The sequence below is a fragment of the Pipistrellus hanaki genome, assembly GCF_964339955.1.
Source record: "Pipistrellus hanaki genome assembly, chromosome: X".
NCBI lineage: Eukaryota > Metazoa > Chordata > Mammalia > Chiroptera > Vespertilionidae > Pipistrellus > Pipistrellus hanaki.
In genome coordinates, this window is record NC_140524.1 from 46,979,700 (window position 1) to 47,003,244 (window position 23,545).

Genomic DNA, 23,545 nt, shown 5'->3' on the forward strand with positions numbered 1-23,545 from the left:
AGGCACAGAAATCCTTAACAACATAATAGCTTTTCAAAATTACAATTCAGTAATCTATAAACAAATTTATATACTATGACCAAGTGGATTTATTCTGAGAATGCAAGGCTGGTTCGATATTTGAAAATCAATCAGAGTAATACACACATTGAAAGACATGAATTATCACTGAAGAAGATATAGGGATGGCAAATAAATACATAGAAAGATGTTGACCATCATTAGCCATTAAAGAAATGAAAATAACATCACAATAAGCTATCATTATGCACCTACTAGAACAGCTAAAATAAAAAACAATGACAATGATGGTGAGGATGCAGAGAAACTGGATCTCTCATACTATGGGAATATAAACCAGTATACCTATTCTGGAAAAACAGTCTGACAGTTTCTATAAAATTTAAAGATACACTTACCATATGACCTACCAATAAGTTTTCTGGGCATTTATATCAGCGAAATGAAAATTTATATCTATACAAAATACCTATACTCAAATATTCATAACAGTGGTATTTGTAATAATCCAAAACTGGAAATAACTAAAATCGTAGTACATCCATAGAATGCAATACTTCTCAGTAATAATAAAAAAAAAAGAACAACATACTATTGATAAACAACTTGGATGGATGTCAATATAATTATGCTAAGTGAAAAATATTGGAGAAAGTAGTATACTTTATGATTCAATGTATATAAAATTACAAAATTATAGAGAGCAAATCAGTGTTTGTCATTATAGATGGTGGGGTGAGTGGTGGGTGTGACTATAAAAGGGTAGCTTTCTAGTGATGAAATATGTCTGTATCTTGACTGCAGTGATGGTTACACAAATCTATATATCTGATAACATAACATAGAAGTGCACACACATAATTCCAATGTCAATTTCCTGGTTCCCATATCATATCATAATTATGTGAAATGTAATGTTTGGGATAAACCAGATTAAGAGTATTTGGAGCCTTTCAGTACTACTTTTGCAATTTCTTGTAAATATTTTATTATTCTAAATAAAAAGTTTAAAAAGAGCCCTGGCCGGATGACTCAGTTGGTTGGAGCACCATCCTGAACACCAAAAGGTGACAGGTTGAATTCCTGGTAAGGGCACATACCCAGGTTTCAGGTTTCATCCCTGGTTGGAGCATGTGTGGGAGGCATTTGATCAATGTTTCTCATTCACATTGATGTTTCTCTCTCTCTCTCTCTCTCTCTCTTTCTCTCTCTCTCTCTCTCTCTCTCTCTCTCTCTCTCTCTCTCTCTCTCCCTCTCTCTCTCCCTCTCTCTCTTTCTCTCTCTCTCCCCCTCTCTCTAAAATCAATGGAAACATATTCTCAGGTGAGGATTATTGTTTTTGAAAAATAAAACACTTATAAAGCAAATAGTTCAGAAACAAGAATGTGGAAGCTAAAACCCAAGAAGTAAATAAAATGTTTTATTATAATCGCCTATAAAAATATGGCAGTTTTATGAAAGGATAGCTTTCAAATGGGAAAGGTTTGTATAAGCCAGTGACATACAATATCAAGTACATTAATTTGTAGCATCAAATATTAAAATATTAGAGCCACTGATTAAAACAACTCATCTTAAACGAGGCAACTGGCAATTGTGGAATACTTGCAAAAAGCCTTATAAACAAATTACATCTGTGCACAATAAAATGTCAATTGTGAAGGGTCTTTGGGCCAGTTGTTCAAACTTTAGTAAGTGGTGGGAATGGAGAAGTTTCATCCTGGATAATCCAGAATCTATTCCTATAACGGTCATACAGGTCATTGATTTCCATATGCCCTGTGTGGGGTATCCTCACATTTGTTTCACTGGAGAATATATTCATTTCTAGTTGTGCTATGGGGGAAAATATTTGCACTGGATAAAATATTTAGTAATAATTAGAAAGGAGCTAATGGGGAGAAACTGTCTCTCTCTGCACTGTCCAAAATAATAACCACTAACCACATTAAGCTATTTAAATTTAAAATAATTAAAATTAAATACAAGTAGAATTTTAGTTCCTAGACACATTTCAAGTGCACAGTGTGACTAGTGGCTACCATGCTAAAACAGCTTAGATACAGAACTTTTCCATCATCACACAGAGTTCTATTGGACAGCATTGTTTTAGAATATGAAAAAACATGTCATTTCCCCACAATCACAGGCAGAATTACAGCCCAAAGAGCTCTCACAGGAACTAGTATTATATTATTTGAGGTTTACATTTATGCATAATTTCATCTTTGGCAAAATTGAGCAGTACGTTGTAGTAGTTAAATGCTAGGGCTTTGGGGCAGAATAGTCCTGCATTTCCAGTTTAGCTCTAACTTTTTCTAAATTGTATGAACTTAGTCATGTTCCTTCACTTCTCTGTACCTGTATTCTCATTTTTTAAAAGTTGGACCTGCAATAAATAGTACCTACCTCACAGGATTGTTGTAAAGGATTAAATGAGATAAGCCAAATATCTGAATATATGATCTATAAATTTTAACTATCCTTAGCACATTAAGCGCCCAACCTGCTTTGTCTTGCAGATGGAAAATATGGTGTCAATCACCAGTGGCTGACATGGGGCTTAACGAGTTAAGATATTCAGGAAGTCACAAAAATGAACTATCACCTCGAATGTAGGTGAGCGGTAGAAAAGGCAACAGGGAAAATTCAATTGTATTGACTCTGGAAAGATAAATAAAATATGGGATTGCTATTCCTCCAAGACTCGGGGCTAGAGACAAAAAGAAGTGACCTCCCTTAGAGATCCTTTTGTCTTGCAGCTTTCAAAAAGTTGAGGGGTACCTCACCCTTGAACTTAAGAAACTCAGAATTGAGAGTTAACCACCGTGTCATATCAAGTAAAATAAAAGCACAACACCCTGTCTATAAAACAAGATTACCCAAACAAGTCTCTCAGTGGGTGAGACACTAAAAGTTGTTTTTCCAGCTATTTCTAACAATCAAATCCAATTCCTTGAAGTGCTATTATGGTAATATATTACTATATCCAATCTTTTGTGAATACCACACAATAGGCCTGCTGTTCCTCTGTAATCAACTGGATAAATATTTATTGAACACCTACTATATACAAGACAGTTTTGTTCTATACCAATCATCAGCAAATTATATCTGGCAGGTCAAATTAAGTCCATTTTGTGTTTTTTGTATGGTAAGTGAGATAGGAATGACTTTTACATTTTTAAACTGTTACAAGAGCCCTCAACCACTATTATCAAACACTGAATGCCTCTGATAAGTAGCTTTTGCTGCAGACTTTATGTTTCTTAATTCATTCAACCTAGAATTACAAGGCAAAACAACACTTACATGTGAAATTACTGTAGGAGTCATTTCGACAACTAACATTGAATCACAAATGATTACAACATGCTTTCTAAAATTCCTATAGTTGTCAAAAGTCAAAGCAACAAAGTCACAATGAGATATCACTTCATACCAACTAGAAAGGCTATAATAAAAAAAGATAGACATTAGTAAGTATTGGTAGAGATGTGGAGAAATTCAAACCCTCATACATTGCTGGTGGAAGGGGTAAATGGTACAGTCACTTTGGTAAGGAATCTGTCAATCCTTCACAAAGCAAAACACAGACTTACCATGTAGCCCAGCAATTCTACTCCTAGATATGTACCAAGAGAAATGAAAACATGTGTCTGCACAGAAACTTGTATATGAATGTTTATATCAGAATTATTCATAATAAATAAAAGGTAAAAACCACCCAAATGCCCATCAACTGATGAATGAGTAAATAAAATATAATATAGTTATACAATGGAATAGTATTCAGCCATAAAAAGGAACAAAGTACTGATACATAGTAAAATTTGCATAAAATTGCCCTGGCCTATGTAGCTAACCTGAAGCATCACCCCATACACCAAAATGTGGGAGGTTCGATTCCCATTCAGGGCACATACCCAGGTTGTGGGTTCAATCCCTGGTCAGGGTGTATGTGGGAGGCAATTGATCGATATTTCTTTCTCTCTCTAAAAATCAATAAAAGGAAATAAAAATGAATAAATAAATAAATAAATAAATAAATAAATAAATAAAATTGGATAAAGTGAAAGAAGCCAAAAACAAAAGATCACATATTGTATCATTCTATTTATATTGAAGTCAAGAAAATGAAAATCCATAGAGACAAAACAGATGAGTGGTTGCCTAGGGCTGGGAGTGGAAATGAGAAGTGACTGAAAATGTGCATAAGGTTTCCTTCTGGGGTGATAGAAATGTTTTAAATAAGATTGTGGTGGTGATAACACAGCTCTGAAATATACTAATAGTTATTAAATTTTACACTGGTAAAAAGTGTACAACAAGAAGCATGGCCCATAAAAGAAAAAAATGATAAATTGAACCCCATCAAAATTCAAACCTTTTCCACTTCAAAAGACATTAAGAAAATGAAAAGACAGCCGAAACCGGTTTGGCTCAGTGGATAGAGCGTCAGCCTGTGGATTGAAAGGTCCCAGGTCCGATTCCGGTCAAGGGCATGTGCCTTGGTTGTGGGCACATCCCCAGTGGGGTGTGTGCAAGAGGCAGCTGATTGATGATTCTCCCTCATCAATGTTTCTAGCTCTCTATCCCTCTCTCTTCCTCTCTGTGAAGAATCAATAAAATATATTATAAGAAAAAAGAAAAGAAAATGAAAAGACAAGCAACAGACTGGGAGAAAATATCTACATTTCATATATCTGACAGGGACTTATCTCCAGAATACATAAATACATCTTATAACTCAATAATAAAAAGAAACGGAAGACAACTCAATTTAAAAATGGAAATATATATAAATATAAACTACACTGAAGAGGATATACGGATGACTAATAAGCACACAAAAAAGATGCTCATTATTCTTAGTCATTAAAGAAGTGCAAGTTAAAACCACAACGAGATATCATTTCACACACATTTAGCATGGCTATAATAAAAAGACAGATGATAAGAAATGTTGGTAAGGATGTGTAGAAATACTATTGGAAATACAAAATAGTGATGTTGCTTTGGAAAACAGTTTTGCAGTTTCTTGAAAAGTTAAGCATAAATTTGCCATATGATCCAGTAATTCCAGCTTTAGGCATATATCAAAGAGACATGAAAACATATGTCTACATGAAGACTTGCACACAAATGCACTTAGCAGCATTATTCACAATAGCCAAAAATTGGAAACAACTTGCATATCTATCAACTAGTGAGCAGATAGATGAAATGTATTATATCTATAAAATGGAATACTGTTTGGCAGTAAAAAGCAATAAATACAAATACATGCTATAATATGGATGAACCTCAAAAATATTATGCTAAGTGAAGGAAGCCAGGCAAAAAAGACCCCATATTGTATAATTTCATTTAGATGAAATGTCCAGAATATGCAAATTTACAGAGCCAGAAAGATTACTGGTTACCTGGGGCATGGAGTGGGAATAAGGATTAACTGAGGGATATCCTGGGGGAGTGAAAATGTTCTAAAACTGATTATGATGATGGCTGAGCCATTCAGTAAGCTACAAAAATGTTTTAATTATACCCTTGAAATGGATTAATTTTATGATATGTAAAATATATCACACACAAAAAAACTGTTAAAAATAGAAAAAGGACAATAGGGGAAAATGTGTGAGAGGTACACAGGAACTCTACTATCTTTACAACTTTTCTACAAATCTAAAGTTATTCTGAAATAAAAATGTATTCGAAAGTTAACAAGAATATGTTTCTGGATTGATATCAGTATTTGGAAGTCCCTGTCTATGTGAAAAGACATTTACAAAATGAAATGGGTAAAATATCATTATCGATCAGTATTAACAGATGAACATTTGGAACAATTTTGATAATAGGAAACACTGACTGTGAGCCCCAATTAAACAAATTTAGCCCCCCAATCCATTATTCACACTAGTAGTAGTCCTGTATTACAAAAAAAGCACTCTCTTATTACTATTATATTTTGAAATTCATAACTAAACATTAGTTAAAACTTGTTTTCTCTCATTATATAAGTACTTATAAATTATCCATGATTTTGTTTTTTGGCCCTCAAAGCCTAAAATATTTACTATCTGGCAATTTACAGGAAGTTTGCCAAGCCGTGTTCTACATCATAACATGATAAATATAATCATTCTCTTTCTTGAGTGTATTCGTATCATTAACTAGTTTTGACATACTGTCCTTCTGGATATGCCCTATAAAGGATAAGCCTTGCATTTCTTCTGCTATGGCATTATTTGGATTTCCATAAACAGAAACACTATTAGCATAGATCTAGCAAAGCCTTGGTGTCATCGTTATAACCACAATACTAAAGGGTCAACATCATACCACAGTATCAAGATGACCCTCATCAAATTGTGATGTTACTAGGCCATAAACTCACTGAGGGCTCCTATGGCATCACACCCTGACTCTGGCATCACCCTGGCTCATCACCTTACTGCGGTGCCAAATGCTATCACTGCTGTGACAGAATTCTGTCCTGATGTCTCACCGACAAGATGTCAAAATAATTAATCCAGACTTCTTTCCAGTCCTGTGCTAGGGGCAGGGAGGGGGAGGGTGGCCAAAGCCGCCAGCAAGAGCTCAGGAGATAATACTCAGCTCCTACTGTTGTCCCTTCCGCCTGCCGCTGCAGGTCAGGCTCCCCGTCCGGCAGGACCTCTAGGCTCCCAGAACTCTCTTGCTATGATTCTGCACCCGTTTCGCGCAGCCAACTCAATGCCCCACAGCGAACACCCACCCGGCCCCCACGAAGCGGGTCCCAGTACCTGACTCCATTCTCCAGCTGTCATCCTGGGCCAATTCCACTGGCCACTTGACTATGGTGGCCGCGCGGGACCCTGGGACTTGTAGTTTTGTGCTGCTAGGGGCAGAGTTGATAAGAAGGGCACCGGCGCCTCCCAGCCTGAAATAGAGTTCAAACTGCAACTCCCAGAGACGCCCTGCGCCGGGGAAGGAGCGATGGGACGAGGAAGGGCGGTGATTGGTGGAGCTCTGTCAGTTCTTTTGATTGGCAATAGGAGGCGGCTACGTGAGGTCTAGGTCCTACTGTGCGGAGATCCTGGGAAAACGAAATGGAGGGGTGTGTGTCTAACCTGACGGTCTGCAATCTGGCCTACAACGGAAAGCTGCAGGAGTTGAAGGAGGAGATCCTGGCCGATAAGTCCCTGGCTACTAGAACTGACCAGGTAAAGCGGCGCCGGGGCCTTTTCCATGGCGGCGGCGGTGACGTAGAGACAACGTGGCTGCCTGGCGCGGCCCAAGCGGAGGCAGATTTCCTGAGGGCCAGATCCCCGCCCCTGTCGCCCCATCCTCACCCTGGGTCACCTCAGGACTCAGAATCGGGCGGTTGGAACTAGTCCCGCAATCCTCAGATTTGTTTTCTTTTATTTTATTTTTAGCCCAGTACTTAGCTCCCTGAATTTTGGATATTTCTAGAACGTTTACTGTGTTTCTCAGAAATGCTCAACCTTTTGAGATGTCCCTGAGAAGGAAAGCTTTAAAAAAATATGGGTGCCTTTACTTTTACAAGTGATTTTATTCAACGAAACACGAGTAACCGAACGCCTCTTCAGTGCTAGACAGTTTGCTTAGAGTTGGGGAGACAGTGGAGTGGAAGAAGCGGAGATGCATACAGTACTCCCAAATCAAATGTCCGACTACAAATTGAGGTTAAAAACTCGGGAGAGAAGTTTACGTATAACTTTCAGAACATGTAATGGGAGAACCTGCTTTAATCTCCCTTAGAAAAGCCGAATGTTGTAATTGAAAAGGCTTTGCAAAGGTTGTGAGGCCTTGCAGGATGAGTGGATCTTCCTTCAGGATGAAACGGGCATTATAAGCAGAGGCAGAACAAAAGGGAATGTACTTTGGGAAGTGTTTCTTTCTGCCCTCCTGCTCAAAGGACCCTCATGCATTCACCCTGAGCTTCCAAGCAAGATTCACAGTGCCCTTAGTAAGCCAACAATATTTATAGATTGCCTACTATTTGGAACTAGTGACAGTGTCATACTTAGAGATCTCCTTTTTGTGTCTTTGGGAAGAGAATTAAAAGTCAGGAGACCTTTTTTTTTCTGGAACTTTCCTTTACTGCTTCACCTAAAAATCGTTTTACCTTTGCCTAATTTATCTTCATATGGTCTGGCAATATTTAATATTTTAACTTAATTTAATAATATTAAATTAAGGTCAAATAATAATTTTCATCAAGTCAGTGGCATAAAAAGGGGGAAGCTATTCAAGATCAAGAGACATAGCCAAATGCAACTTGTGGACCTTATATGGATCCCGATTGAAACAAACCAACTTTGAAAAGACATTGGGGGCCCTAGTTGGTTTGGCTCAGTGGATAGAGCATTGGCATGCAGACCAAAGGGTCCCAGAATTCAGGTCAAGGGCACATATCTCAGTTGCGGGCTCCTCCCCGGCCTGGCCCTGGTCAGGGCACTTGCAGGAGGTAACCAATTGATGTACTTCTCTCACATGGATATTTCTCTGTCTTTCCCTCCCTCTTCCACTTTCTCTAAAAATCAATGGAAAAATATCCTCGAGTGAGGATTAACAACAACAACAACAAAAAGACATTTGGGGACAATGAAATACAGACTGGGTATTATATGTTATAAAGGAGTTAGTGTTAATTTTTTAATTTTTTAGAGTTAGTGCTAATTTTAATCGGTATAATAACGGTCTCAGAGCTATGTAGGAAAGTATCTTTGTTTTTCAGATATCGAAATACTTAGGGATGAAAAGTTAGGATATTTGGGATTTGTTTTTTTAAAAAAAGGCAAAGAAAACATTTGATGAAGCAAATATGGCAAAATATTAAATCTAGGTGATAGGCATATGGGTTGCTATTATATTCCCTCTATGTTTATGTGTTGGAACTTCTTGCTATAAAGTTTAAAATACCATTTTATTTTACCGAGGGCTAAAAATATAGCAGTCAATGCAAAAAGGGATTCCCTTAGAAAAATATGACTACCAGCTTATTAATTTTTTTGAAAAAATAAATTATGTGTGTGGTGTATGTTTTTAGATGGATATGCAGATAATCTCAACTGTTTATTAACATTTCTTCCCCACAAGATACATTTGTTCTTTCTAGAGAATCTAGAAATTTCGGATTCAGACAGCAATATGTATCCCACTTTCACCATTCACTAGCTGTGTAACTTTGGATTAGTTGCTTACCCTGAGGAGTCTTAGTTTCTTCATCTGTAAAATGGGGATAATATCCACTGTACAGGATCGTGAGGATTAAATGAGACATATGTACATCTAGCAGTGTCTGACATAATATACCTAATAGTATATTAGTATACCTAAATAACTATTGTATTAAACAGCCAAAGCTCTATTTCTGCTACAAGCATGCAAATCAGTTTCTCCCCATGTTAACTAAAACCTCGGTCTCTCTTATATTAGTAATAATATGGTTTAAGGTTACCTACCAGTGATCTCCACTTCTAGTTTCCAAACTATAGATTTGCTGGACCCAATCTTAGCGTTTTCTGCTTTCTTTCTTTAATTCTTCTATTTCTCTTCAAGAATGTTGATCTTATTGCTTCTCTCCCATGCAGGATAGCAGAACTGCATTACATTGGGCATGCTCAGCGGGACATACAGAAATTGTTGAATTCTTGCTGCAACTTGGAGTGCCAGTGAATGATAAAGATGATGTGAGTACTAGATAGAGTTGATAAATTCCAAGTTATCTGTAGACTCCAGACTGTTGTTTACTGAAGCCTGCGTATTAAGCTTACAAATAAAATTGTAACCTTTATTACTAGGAAATTATAGTCTCGCCCTGGTGACCAAGCACAGGACTAGTGGTTGCATTATTTTAAAATATTAGTTTTGCTATTAATATCCTGTAATTTAAGGTAAACATGCAGATCAAGGCTTATTACAATGACCTTTAATAGACTACAGACTGTTTTTATTATGTGGGAAATTTCTGGGGGGTAAATAGTGCATGAATTTTGAGGACCTAGATATCTTCGTTATGTAGAGATTTATGTAATGATTTTGGATATATATATCCTATCTAATAAAAAAGTAATATGCAGATTGACCATCACTCTAACACAAGATGGCTGCCCCCATGTGGTCAAAGATTCTGCTCCCATGTGGACACAAGATGGCCACCACAAGATGGCGAGCAGGGGAGTGCAGTTGGGAGGGACCAGGCCTGCAAGGGAGGGCAGTTGGGAGTGATCAACCCTGCAGGGGAGGGCAGTTAGGGGTGACCAGGCTGGCAGAGGAGGGAAGTTGGGGGCAAATAGGCTGGCAGGGGAGCAGTTAGACATCAATCAGACTGGCATGGGAGTAGTTAGGGGATGATCAGGCTGGCAGGCAGAAGCAGTCAGGGGCAATCAGGCAGGCAGGTGAGCAGTTGGGAGCCAGCAGTCCTGGATTATGAGAGGGATGTTTGCCCATTTAGGCCCAATCCCACTGGGCAGTGGGACATCCCTTGAGGGGTCCCAGATTGGAGAGGGTGCAAGCTGGGCTGAGGGATACCACCCCACTCCCCCATGCACGAATTTTGTGCACTTATATATGTGTGTGTGTGTGTGTGTGTGTGTGTGTATGTGTGTGTGTGTGTGTATATATATATATATATATATATATATATATATATATATATATATATATATATATATCAAGCGACTGGAACAACTGGAATGACTGGTCACTATGATACGCACTGCGGCTGGCCAACCAGCTCGATGGGGACAGGGATGGCCAACCTCCCTTGGCCCCTCCCCCTGGCCAGCTCCATCCCTGATTGGCTGCCCCACCCCAATCAGGGCAGGGCCAGCTGGCCAACCTTCCATGGCCACTCCCCCTCCCCCTGGTCAGTTGGCCCCAATTGGAGTGAGCTGGCCAGATAACCATCTGTACACAAATTTGTGTACCAGGCCTCTAGTATTAGGATAAGACTTGTGAATAATAAGGATGCAAACTTCAAGGATGCTACCTGAAATAATACTTATATTAGCAAAGAAATAAGAACAATTTAATAGAGGAACAGTTGGATGCTGTAGGTATGTCCATATGATAAAATAATATGTAACCAATAAAGTTATGATTCTAAAGAATGACAGAACAATTCTCACAACAAAATGATAAGTGGAAATTTTAGAAAATGCAACTCACAGAACTTGATATTCTATGATCCCAGCTTGATAATACATTAGAATTAGTCTTAAGTATCATCACATCTATTATGGGATTATGGGGTGGTTTTTCTTTTCTTTTGTGTACATTTGCTTTCCAATTTTTCTACAGTGCTTAATGAGAGGAAAATAAAGAATGTTATTGTTTGTTTGTTTGGTTTTGTTTTTGTCATTACATGGTTGTTTTATTAAAGTAATTTGGGTTTACTCCACCCATAATTTTTTTATATTGTCTTTCAGCTCTTTGTAAACCCTGCCTAAATGTTAATATTAATCCCTGTGCCTTTCTCCCCTGGTTTTGTATGGCACACCTCTTTTACAGGCTGGTTGGTCTCCTCTTCATATTGCCGCTTCTGCTGGCCGGGATGAGATTGTAAGAGCCCTTCTGGGAAGAGGTGCTCAAGTGAATGCTGTCAATCAAAATGGCTGTACTCCCCTACATTATGCAGCTTCCAAAAACAGGCAAGAGGTAGGGTTTTATTCCTAGGCAACTTCTCTGAGTTCTGAACCTCTAACACAAATATATCTCTGCATAGTTTTCTTCTTCTTTCCAGATCGCTGTCATGTTACTGGAAGGCGGGGCTAATCCAGATGCTAAGGACCATTATGAGGCTACAGCTATGCACCGGGCGGCAGCCAAGGGTAACTTGAAGATGATTCATATCCTTCTGTACTACAAAGCATCCACAAACATCCAAGACACTGAGGGTAACACTCCTCTGTAAGTGACAAGTAGCAGTCATTTGTATTTACCTGATATTAGCCCTCTTGCACTAATTATTACACATCTTTTCCTTTTTTTTTATTGTGCTTATAAATGTAATACATGTTTATGGCAAAAACATTTGAAAGTACACAAAAATATAAAGATAAAATTTAAAAATGCCTATCATCTTGCTACCCAGAATCAATCACTGATAACATTTTTATCTATTTCCACCCAGTTTTTTATATGCAATTGCATAATTTTACTTTTTTTTCATTGGGATCATACTGTGGATATAATATTATATCTTGTTCTTTTCACCTAATGTTATTAAGTATTTTTAAAACATGTTTGAATGGCTATGTACAGTTCAATTTTATGGATGTTCATAACTTAATCATTCCTATATTACTAAATATATTCCTATATTACTAAAAAAAAGTTTTTTTTTTTAGTTTTTCCACTGTTATAAATAATGCTACATTCACCAACTATATACAAAAGTTTTTGGTCATATTGCTGATTATTGCCTTAATATAGACTCCTAGAAGTAGAATTTCTGGGTCAACAAATACACACATTTTAAGATTATTGCTATATATTGCTAGATTGCTTCAGAGGAGTATCATTGTACCTTCCCAACAACAGTTTGAGAGTGGCTATTACCCCCTCACCAAAACTGAAAAGATAATTTTTTTGTATGGAAAATGGTGTTTTATTAACAGTGAATAGAAACATTTTTAATGCCTACAACTAATGCAATTTTTTAAAATAAATTATAACTTCGTGTCCCTCTTTATTTTCCTTTAGGGGAATTAAATTTCTTTACTGGTTTTTATTTTTTTTAATTTTTTTTTTTATTGATTTTTTTACAGAGAGGAAGGGAGAGAGATAGAGAGCTAGAAACGTCGATGAGAGAGAAACATCGACCAGCTGCCTCCTGCATACCCCCCACCAGGGATGTGCCCGCAACCAATGTACATGCCCTTGACCGGAATCGAACCTGGGATCTTTCAGTCCGTAGACCAACGCTCTACCACTGAGCCAAACCGGTTTCGGCTTTACTGGTTTTTTTAAGTACCTTTGACATGACATAGTAAAAATATGCCTTCTGCCATGTTAGTTGAAAATATTTTTCCAGTTTGCCTTTTCATGTTGTTCATGATTTTTTTAAATAACAGAAGTCACTATGTAGTCAAACCTATTAATCTTCCCTCAAGATTAGAGTCTTTCCTCACCATGAAATTAGTTAAATATTCACCTGTATTTTATTGTACCATAGGTTGTAGTTTGATATTTATTGTCACTGTTTTTCATTTAACTCAAATCCATTTGGAAATGATTTATGTTTAAGGCCTGAAGCCATAATCTACCTTGATATTTTTTCTGCATTCTTGTCCATTTTTCTTCTTTATTGAATGGTGACTTTTTTTGAACCAGAAATGTCTTCTTTTTAGTCCAAAGTGAGACTCAACCTTTTCTAATTTGACTTTAAAGCACCTTATAAAAATAATGTTTTCTTAATTCTTAGCTTTAAAAATTGTTTCTGTAGTTCTAAGTGACTCCATTTAGAAATACTTGCATATAGCTCTTTTCTCCATAACAAGAAAGGCACAGTGGCCTAGAGAAATCTAGAAGTCAAGCAGTATAGGATCTGGGAACAGCCTAGGATTTACAAACTCAGCCACTTACCAGCTATATTAAATACTTATATTAAGTAACTTCAAGTAGTTACTTAACCTTCCCAAGTCTTAACTTCCTCATCTATAATATGAGGATAATAATTCCTTTCTCAGTAGATTGTTGTGAGGTTTAAATATAATAACATGTAAAGTGTCTAATACCCTGCCTGGAAAACTATAAATGCCCAGAAAAGTTCTTTCAATTATACCTTAGTCATGTCATCATAAGCAAGGACTTTAACTACTATCACGATTCAACTGTAAAATGTTAATAGTAATTCCAAGGTAGTTATAAGGATCAAATGACATAAAATCTTTCAAAATGCTTTTCCAAAATATAAACCATATAAAATCCTTTTAAGAAGATTATGAATGGGGACTTTTCTAAATTCCAACCATGAATGTGAATGCATGTGTTTGATGAAAATTTTTTACTTCTAATCTCAATAGAATAAGAAAGTTGTTTCTTAGGCTGGCATTTATTTATTTATTTATTTTTTAATCTATTTTATTGATTTTTTACAGAGAGGAAGGGAGAGAGATAGAGAGCTAGAAACGTCGATGAGAGAGAAACATCGATCCGGTGCCTCCTGCACACCCACTACTGGGGATGTGCCCGCAACCAAGGTATAATACATGCCCTTGACCGGAATCGAACCTGGGACCTTTCAGTCTGCAGACCGACGCTCTACCACTGAGCCAAACCGGTTTTGGCATAGTCTGGCATTTAGATCCCTTCTTTTATTGCCTTACGACCAGAATTATGATTTATGATCTGGTATTCTAAAGCTATTTTACTGAATTTTAACTTATAAACACTCTTCCCCATGCAAGTTGATTTTGCTTTCCTGATTAAATAGCTTCCTTATATCACACTACCTAATAATATGCGCTATAGAATACCCATCAGCAAATCCTAGCATTATGTAGAAGTAGTAGTGATTTATCAGTGATTTATCGGTCCTCAATTTCAGACACTTAGCCTGTGATGAAGAGAGAGTGGAAGAAGCAAAACTGCTGGTGTCCCATGGAGCAAGTATTTACATTGAGAATAAAGAAGAAAAGACACCGCTGCAAGTGGCCAAAGGTGGGCTGGGTTTAACACTCAAGGGAATGGTGGAAAATTAAACAGCTTGGATTTATTCTTTGTATGTTTTGTGGTTGTCCCCAGTGTCCTGGAAACAAATGCACTTTGTGCATAAGACATCATCTATGATTGATGTAGTTTTTTTCACCTTCAAAGTCTTATAGACATTTTAAATATTGTTCCTGCTGAGATATTTGTTCTTCTGAGTTTACAATTTGCTTTCTAGGCTTGTAATAACTGTTTAAATTGTTCTACTGTTGTTGTATAGTCTATATAGAATTTTGGTTAATTTTGAGTAAATGATTCTGTGGCTATTGTGAAACTTTAGCACTCTCACGTGCACCCTCTGTCACCCTCTGAGGCAGAACAACCCCAGTAGCCTCAGGCCAGTTGTTTTGCCAAATGTTTTAAGGTGGATTCTAGAATGTTCCTTCTGTCTAGTTGAAACACATCCTAACTTGTTTTGCAAGCTCACTCAGAGGCCTATACCAAAAATTGCTGTTTTTTTTCAGCAGTACATTTAATTTATTTTTGTTATGGGAGGTATACTTATATATTTTAGAGAACCAAATTTTCAGTTGGAGGGCCTGTTATTCCAAGTTTGGTATTCAGAAGCATTAAAATAATAAAATGGTAGCCTGTGTACCCATGTATATTTTCAATAAACTGTTTCCCTCCATAAAATGTGTTATTTTTAAAAAGGAAGTTTTAAAGTACCTATATTAAGTCATCTTGTATTGAAAAAATGTAAAGCTTGCTAACATGCTTTGTTACAAAAATGTACTTTGATTTGTATTTCAGAAACTAAAAAAATAAAATGTTGAGAGAATCTCCCAATTTTTCAAATCAGTTAAACACTCACTAAAACCTTAGAAGTCCTTCATAAAAAAACATTTCCCATTTTCAGTAGCTCTAAAGTTAATAAAATTAGTGAAGCTTGAACTGAGGCATTTTAAAATATTTAAAAAAACAGTAATTTTCTGAATTGCTAATTAAATGTGGAGTCAAAGGAAATTAATAAGTGTAAACTTGATCTCAATTTAGGGAAGTGCTCTTAAATGATTACTAGTCATAAAATCTAATGACCTCCAAGTGACTCTTCCAATTATTTTTTTAATTTTGAACTTTGTGCTTCAAATATTGCTTAAAGTAAGTGAGCCCACAAACTTTCATTAACTTGGGGTCATAGACTTCAGGACCAGTAGCTAAAAATGATAAAAACAGAGTCATTTGGGGGTCTGGAACAGATTAATTCAATTTACATTATTTCTAATGAGAAAAAATGTTTGGGTTTTCGAACAAATCACTTCTCTAATAGCATTTGAGAACAAAGTTTGAGAACCAAGGTTCCACTGTATTAAGTTCATTGTCTGTAGTAAAAGAAAACTCATCCTAGTTCTTTAATAAGCAATACAGCTGGAACTAAGCCTCAATTTGTAGGCCATTCCCATCTAACCTAATAAAGTGATATGCAAATTAACCATCACTCCTCTGCCACACAAGCCACACCCACCAGCCATCAGAGCAAGTATCCGAATTAACCCAACAAAGATGGTGGTGGTGGAGGTGGTGGGCGCAGTGGGTCAGGTGGGCAGGATGGGGCGCGAAGCAGCAGCACACGGCCACAGAGGCAGCAGCAGTGGTGGGCGCAGCAGGTCGGGCATGCAGGGCGAGGTGTGCAGTGGTGGTGGCAGCACATACGCATGCACTCTCGCAGCCTTGGAGATGGCAGCGGCGGCGGTGGCCACGGGTGCTGTGGGATGGGCAGGACACATCCTGCCCCACCCACCGCAGCTGGAGAGGTGGTGGTGATGGGAGGGAAGCCCACCAGAAGTCTTGCAGGAATATTCCTGCAACAGGTGCCGAGTTTCAAATGAAGTGGCTTGTTTACAATATGTAAATCACTGATATGTATAAACTAATAATATTGATGACCTTGCATATTGATCAGATTGCCGTCATTATCCTCTCTGAATTCTTTGTTTTTAAACCAAAGCTTCAAAGACAAGTGGAATTATTGAGTCTTTATTGATTGGATTGAACTATAATTTTATAAGACCTGTTTTCCAGCACATAGACATTGTAAAACAGCTATTTATTACTAGAAGTTGGGTTTGTTTCATTGGAATTAGTAGTTTGGTGAAGTTGAAAGAACATTACACTGGGAATCAGAATTTGAGGTCTAGTCTTGACTTTACATAATCTCAGGCAAATTATTTTCTCTCTCTTCACTCAGAGATTTTCCTCTGGGGATTAGCTAGATGTATATAGTCATGACCTAGCTTTTTTAAACTACATTTACCCTTTTCTGTCTCCCCCACCAAGAATGTAATTCTTCTCCTGCTTCCACCCCATCATTTTCAGGAGTGAGCCAATGTGTATGTTATCACCCTCAGGTGCTCTGGGTTTAGAAAAGGTTGAGTACTGTTGATATCAAATCTCCCTTCAAGCTCTTTTATCTCTTTTTACTAAAAGATCATCAAACTTGAGTTACACACAGGCCCGTATAAGAACTGCAAATTTTAACTTCTAAACTTACAATATTGAGAGGAAAGGTCACCTGGTACTCTAAAAGGACATATCAATATACAGGGGTGGGCAAAAGTAAGTTTGCAGTTGTTCATATAGAAAATAATGCAATATTAATGATGCAAGAATATATTGTTTCACATACAACTATAAACCTATTTTTGTCCATGCCTGTACAATGTTTCTTAGCTATAGGCCAAGCATTACTATGGTTTAGTTCTTTTTCATTACAGATCACTATGATTTGCAGTTTAAATCCAGCCTTTCTCCCCTAGAATCAACACACCACTGTTGATAACATGCAAGAACTTGTTACAGCAAAGCCTTTTTAAAAGTATATATTTTATTGTTCAAAGAGAAAAAGGAGAAGGAGAGGGATAGAAGGAGAGAGAATTTCCATCAGCTGCCTCCTGCACCCCTCTCACCAGGGACTGAATCCCCAACCTGGGCATATGCCCTGACCAGGAACCGAACCCTGACCTCCTGGTTCATAGGTCAATGCTCAACCACTGAGCCACTCCAGCTAGGCAACATAGCAAAGCCTTATATATACTAGAGCTAGCTCTGAATTTGCTCACCATTGTATCACCAGCCATAATACCTAGTTTATAGTAGCCATTCAATAAATATCCCATGGGTGACTAAATAAAAAGATGAATTTTGGGAGAATAGGGACCCATAGCCAAAAAGCATTTCTGTTGACTTTAGCATATCCTAGTTGCTAAATGCAGAAACAGAGAGGAGAGAAGTTTGGGGAAATATTTTTGGGTGGTAAGAAGTGAATAATTAAGAAGCCCAAGGCTGGTTTTTAATTTGGTTGGGACTGTTCACTTAAACTTTAACTACCTATGGCAAAATAAATCAGGCAGTACCTTCTCTGAATAAGAATTATGCTGACATAATTTGGTTGAAGTTTAATCAGAGTGTTTAAGTAATGACCTATTCCATTACTTATTTTCTGACCCACTGATAAGCAGAAAAAAATGTTCACATATTGCAAGGCTCTTTTAACATACGAGTCCATTTTCTGTCCAAGTTAAGATTTAGTGAAAATGTTACTATTACATATATTATAGGGTCTCAGGACTCATTGAAAACATAAATATATGGTACTAGTGGTCTGGTGCATGAAATTCGTGGTTGAGGGGGGGGGTGTCCCTTAGCCCAGCCTGCACCCTCTCCAATCTGGGACCCCTCAAGGGATGCCCGGGCAGTCGGACATCCCTCTCACAATCCAGGACTGCTGGCTCCCAACTGCTCGCCTGCCTGTCTTTCTGATTGCCCCTAACCGCTTCTGCCTGCCAGCCTGATCACCCCCTAACCACTCTGCTGCCAGCCTGATTAATGCCTAACTGCTCCCCTGCCAGCCTATTTGCCCCTAACCGCCCTCCCCTTCAGGCCTGGTCACCCCTTACTGCCCTCCCCTGTAGGCCTGGTCACCCCCAACTGCTCTCCCCTGCAGGCCTGGGTCCCGCCCAACTGCCCTTTCCTGCAGGCCTGGTCACCCCCAACTTCCCTCCTCTGCTGGTCTGGTCATCCCTGAAGTGCCCTACCCTACAGCTTGATTGCCCCCAACTGCTCTCCCCTGCTTGCCTGATTGCCCACAACTGCCCTCCCTTGCAGGCCTGGTGCCTCCCAACTGCCCTCCCCTGCTGGCCATCTTGTGGTGGCCATCTTGTGTCCACATGAGGGCAGGTTCTTTGACCATATGGGGGCAGTCATCTTGTGTGTTGGAGTGATGGTCAATCTGCATATTACTCTTTTATTAGATAGGGTAGAGGCCTAGTGCATGGGTGGGGGCAGGCTGGTTTGCCCTGAGGGGTGTCCCGGATCAGGGTGGGGGTTCCCTTGGGGTGTGGGGTGGCCTGGGCGAGGGGCCTATGGTGGTTTGTAGGCCAGCCATGCCCGCTGGCGACCCAAGCAGAGGCCCTGGTATCTGGGATTTATGGGTCTTCTACCTTGAAACTTTGTAGCCTGGAGCAGAGCCAAGCCTCCTGCTTGCTCTGTGGCTGGTGCCATTTCTGTTTGGATTTGTTTACCTTCTATAATTGAAATTTTATAGCCTTGAGTGGAGGCCTAGGCTGGCAAGGGCAAGCGGAAAGCTTGGCTTCCTCTGTTGCTGGGGAAACCCAAGCCTCCCTCCTGTTCTTTGTGGCTGTAGCCATCTTGGTTGGGTTTATTTGCATACTCACTCTGATTGACTGGTGGGCGTGCTTGTGGGTGTAGTGGAGGTATGGTCAATTTGCATATTACTCTTTTATTAGATAGGATATTATGGTATACTAACAGAAAGCTAAGGAGACTGGGGTGAAAGTCACACTGATTCAGGGTGGCCTTGTGGTAATGTAGATTGTAACCCATGTGGTTTGACTTGGAAGGGGCTGAGAAGTCTCCTTTTCCCAAAAATAACCACCTTTGGATTTTTCCAATTCTTGAAATACCACCAGTTAAACTCTGGATTAAGGAATTGTCTGTATTCCAGAGTCCCCTGTTTAAAGATAAATACACCTAAGAGAGCTAAGTCCTTACCAACCTGAATGACATTATTAGATGATGAAAGATCATGTTCACTGGACAAAAACAGGTTACAGAATGGCTACCTTTTGAAAGGATGGCAAGGGTTCTGAGCAATGAATCCTGTCTGAGAAATGCAGACCTGAACTGAAAGACACATGAGAATCTTGGATGTTTGGAAAATAAGACGCCAGAAAGCCAGGAAGGGCACTGAAAGATCCAAAAACGCACTTCAGATTAATACCTACTTTCCAACCTTGCCCAGGTAGGGTTTCTGCATGGACAACATGTACTCTATTTTTAAATGCAGACCTCTACTTCCAGTCTTGTTAAATTAATTATGTTATTTTCAGCTCAGCTTCCAGGCTATCAAGATCATTTTTGTAATGATTCATACAACAAAATAGTCATTCCCTGTAGGAGCAGAACATCTATAAATTTATTGCGTGCCTTCTACATTTTTATTGAAGTCATTGGTTCTTAATTTTGGGTTCAGGCTGTCTGTAATTTATCTAAAACTGTATATAACATTTTTTTGTGTATAAGAATTTCTCTATAGAGAGGGGTCCTGAGTTTTTAGCAGGTTCTCTGGACCTCAAAAAAGGTTTAAAAACACTGATCCAACTATTCAATATTTTGAACAGAACAGTGCTAATAAACAGAGTTCTGTAAGATCACCAAGAGTGTCTTTTTTTATATATATATATATATTTTATTGATTTTTTTTGCCCCCCTCCCTCCCTCCCATACATACCCTCCCTCCCCAGAGTTTTATGTCCATTGGTTGTACTTATATGCATGTATACAAGTCCTTCGGTTGATCTATTATCTCCCCCAGATCTCCCTCCCCTCCCCACTGTAAATTGACAGTCTGCTTGTTGCTTTACTGTCCACCAAGAGTGTCTTTCATCTTGTTTGGCACTGATCCACCAGAAATTTTGAGGTGTAGTGGTTGACTATTACATATCGGTCTCTTGTGATTTGCCTTTGTCATAAAAGTGGAAGGGAGAAATGGAATTCCACCTACTTTGGCATTCTGACTGTTGAAATTTTCATACTGCTGGTATTTATTTTTAATCTCTAAATATTAAGTCATTCTTAAGACCATCATTTGCTTCCTAAACACACAAGACACCATATATCATAATATATTTAGCCTGAATGTAATTATAGACACTTCAAGAATCCGTGTGATTAGCTAAAATTAACACACATCAAATAAAATATATAAGTTACGGCTTGCTATCTGTTCTCTACATGGCTCTGAACAAGTATAATGTAAATTCAATGTCAATCTATCTTAAAACCAAGGGTCTCAGTTATTGTACAGGAAGAATATATATAGAAAGGGTTTCACAGTTTAAGAAAATCCTCTACATAAAAATCTGGATATGATTAGTGGATATTCATTACTTCACTTAAAAAGGATTCAAAAGGGAACCCTAGTACACTGCTGATGAGAATGCAGACTGGTGCAGCCACTATAGAAAACAGTAAGGTGTTTCCTAAAATAACTAAAAATGGAACTGCCATTTGACCCATTTATCCCACTCCTAGGAATATATCCTAGGAAACCTGAAACACCAAGCAGAAAGAATATATGTGCCTCTATATTCATAGAAGCATTATTTACAATAGCTAAGATCTGGAAACAGCCCAAGTGCCCATTAGTAGATGAGTGCATAAAAAAGATGTGGTATATTTACACAATGGAATTCTATGCAGATATAAAAAAGAAGGATATCTTACCCTTTGAGACATCATAGAGGGACCTGGAGCTTAGTTGGCTAAGTGAAATAAGCCAGTCAGAGAAAGATAAGTATCACATGATCTCACTCATATGTGGAATCTAATGAACCAAATAAACTGATGGACAAAAATAGATCCAGAGACTCAGAAGCATGAACAGACTGTTGACCCTCAGTGGGGAGGCAGGGAAGGTGGGTAGGAAGAGATCAACCAATGAACTTCTAATCATACATCCATAACCCATGGACACAGACAATAGTGAGGTGAAGGCAGAAAAGGGGTAGAGAGGATCAATGCGGGGTAGGAGAGAAAGGGATGTCTGTAATACTTTCAACAATAAATATAAATTTTAAAAAAAGAACTCAACTTGGAAGGAAGTCAGACACAAAAATTCCTTACTGAATGATCCCATTTACTAGTATATGAAGGTCAAGAAAAGGCAAAGTTAATCTCTAAATTATGGAAAAGAAATTACTGGTAGTCTAGGTCCAGGAAGTTGGTGGAATTGCACAAAGGGTATAGGAAATGTTTTGGGATGGTGGATATGCTCTAGATTGTTGTGGTGGTTTCCTGGGTATATACATATGCCAAAACACATCAATATATCAAACTGCATACTTGAAATAGGTGCAGTTTATTCTACATAAAGTAAATGTCAACAAAGTTTCTTATAGAAGACTAGAGGTCCGGTACACAAAATCCAGTGCACTGGGGGAGGGTGTCCCTCAGCCCAGCCTGCACCCTCTCGAACCTGGGACCCTTCAGGGGATGTCCAACTAAACTGGCACTCGGACATCCCTCTCACAATCCGGGACTGCAGGCTCCCAACTGCTCACCTGATTGCCAGCGTGATCATCCCCTAACCGCTCCCCTGCCAGCCTGATCGATGCCTAATTGCTCCCCTGCAAACCCAATTGCCTCCAATTGCCCTCCCCTGCAAGCTTGGTTGCCCCCAACTGCCCTCCCCTGTTGGCCCAGTCACCTCTAATTGCCCTCCCCTGCTGGCCTGATCGCCCACAACTACCCGCCCCTGCTGGCCATCTTGTAGTGGCCATCTTTGACCACATGGGGGTGGCCATCTTGTGTCAGGGAGTAAAGGTCAATTTTCATATTACCTTTTTATTATATAGGATTTACCTGAGGATCATTTAAAATAGGAAGTTGTTGAATATTATTTATTGAACCTTAAAATATGATTCATTACACAAATGAAAAAGTCTACCTGTAAATTTCTTCAAGGTGGGATATAGGTGAAATATATTCAGTGGACGAGCTTTAACTGGTAAAGAGATGATATCAATGTATTTTAGTTACTATTTAACATATAAGAATGATGTCTCCATTAATGTAGAATACCCCAACAGTAAATCAATTTAAATAATTAGTTTGAATTATCTAAAATTGATTTTGAGTGTTCATTTAGAACAGTTTTCTAAACTGGCCTTTTCAAAGTAGATAATGGGAGACATAATGATAGCACAATAGCTCATTTAAAGCTACATGGTACATCACCTATGTTATCAACATTTTGTATACACTAAAGGAACATTGTATTGGGAGTTGCTTGCCTCTACATTACTTTGCATTTAAAAATTGGGTTATTTTTTTTTTAATGCTATGCTCAGATAGTGAATAACAGTGTGGTTCCTTTGGAAATTTGGATAAATAAAGCATTAATTTTAACTGTGGTTCCTTTGGAAACTTGAATAAATGAAGCATTAATTTAAGACCTAGTTTTAAATGCTATGTACCAATCAATATGAACCCTTTAAATAATCTTCTCTGGAATTTAAAAAAATTATTTTCCCAATCTGGGATATGGTAATAGTGAATTATTTTCTTAGTGGTTAATGTGAAGATGGGAAACATTGAACTAATCCTAGAAATAATATTGAATCCAATTAAAGCCACCTTGTCATGTGTGCATGTGGAATGTAACAAAGAGTAGCTAAAAATACAGAGATAAGATTTTCTGAAATACTACACAAGTGTTAATTGTATATACAGATGTCAAAACATATCAACACATCAAACTGTATTCTTGAAATAGGTGCGG

At 38.2% G+C, this 23,545-nt stretch overlaps 2 protein-coding genes across 6 annotated transcripts in view; one reads left to right on the forward strand and one right to left on the reverse strand.

Moving 5' to 3' along the window:
• ATG4A (autophagy related 4A cysteine peptidase) overlaps window positions 1-6,968 on the reverse strand; it is an 88,392-nt gene extending 81,424 nt beyond the window's left edge. The window contains exon 1 of one of the 4 annotated variants that reach the window (XM_084870485.1): window positions 6,810-6,968. In XM_084870485.1, the coding sequence (XP_084726611.1) occupies window positions 6,810-6,819 (10 nt within the window). In that variant the 5' untranslated portion in view covers window positions 6,820-6,968. The remainder of the gene's footprint in view (window positions 1-6,809) is intronic. The other 3 variants (XM_084870486.1, XM_084870487.1, XM_084870488.1) reach the window with 3 other exon arrangements.
• A 39-nt stretch (window positions 6,969-7,007) lies between these two features.
• PSMD10 (proteasome 26S subunit, non-ATPase 10) lies at window positions 7,008-15,528 on the forward strand. Of its 2 annotated transcripts, none has more exons than XM_084870525.1 (5): window positions 7,008-7,229; window positions 9,624-9,722; window positions 11,545-11,691; window positions 11,777-11,864; window positions 14,585-15,528. In XM_084870525.1, exons 1-5 carry the CDS (start codon window positions 7,116-7,118, stop codon window positions 14,590-14,592), a joined length of 456 nt encoding a protein of 151 aa, XP_084726651.1. In that variant the 5' UTR covers window positions 7,008-7,115; the 3' UTR covers window positions 14,593-15,528. The 2 variants fall into 2 exon arrangements, with proteins under 2 accessions (XP_084726651.1, XP_084726650.1); XM_084870524.1 differs by having other exon boundaries at window positions 7,070-7,229; window positions 11,777-11,943.
• Window positions 15,529-23,545: the final 8,017 nt, after the last annotated feature.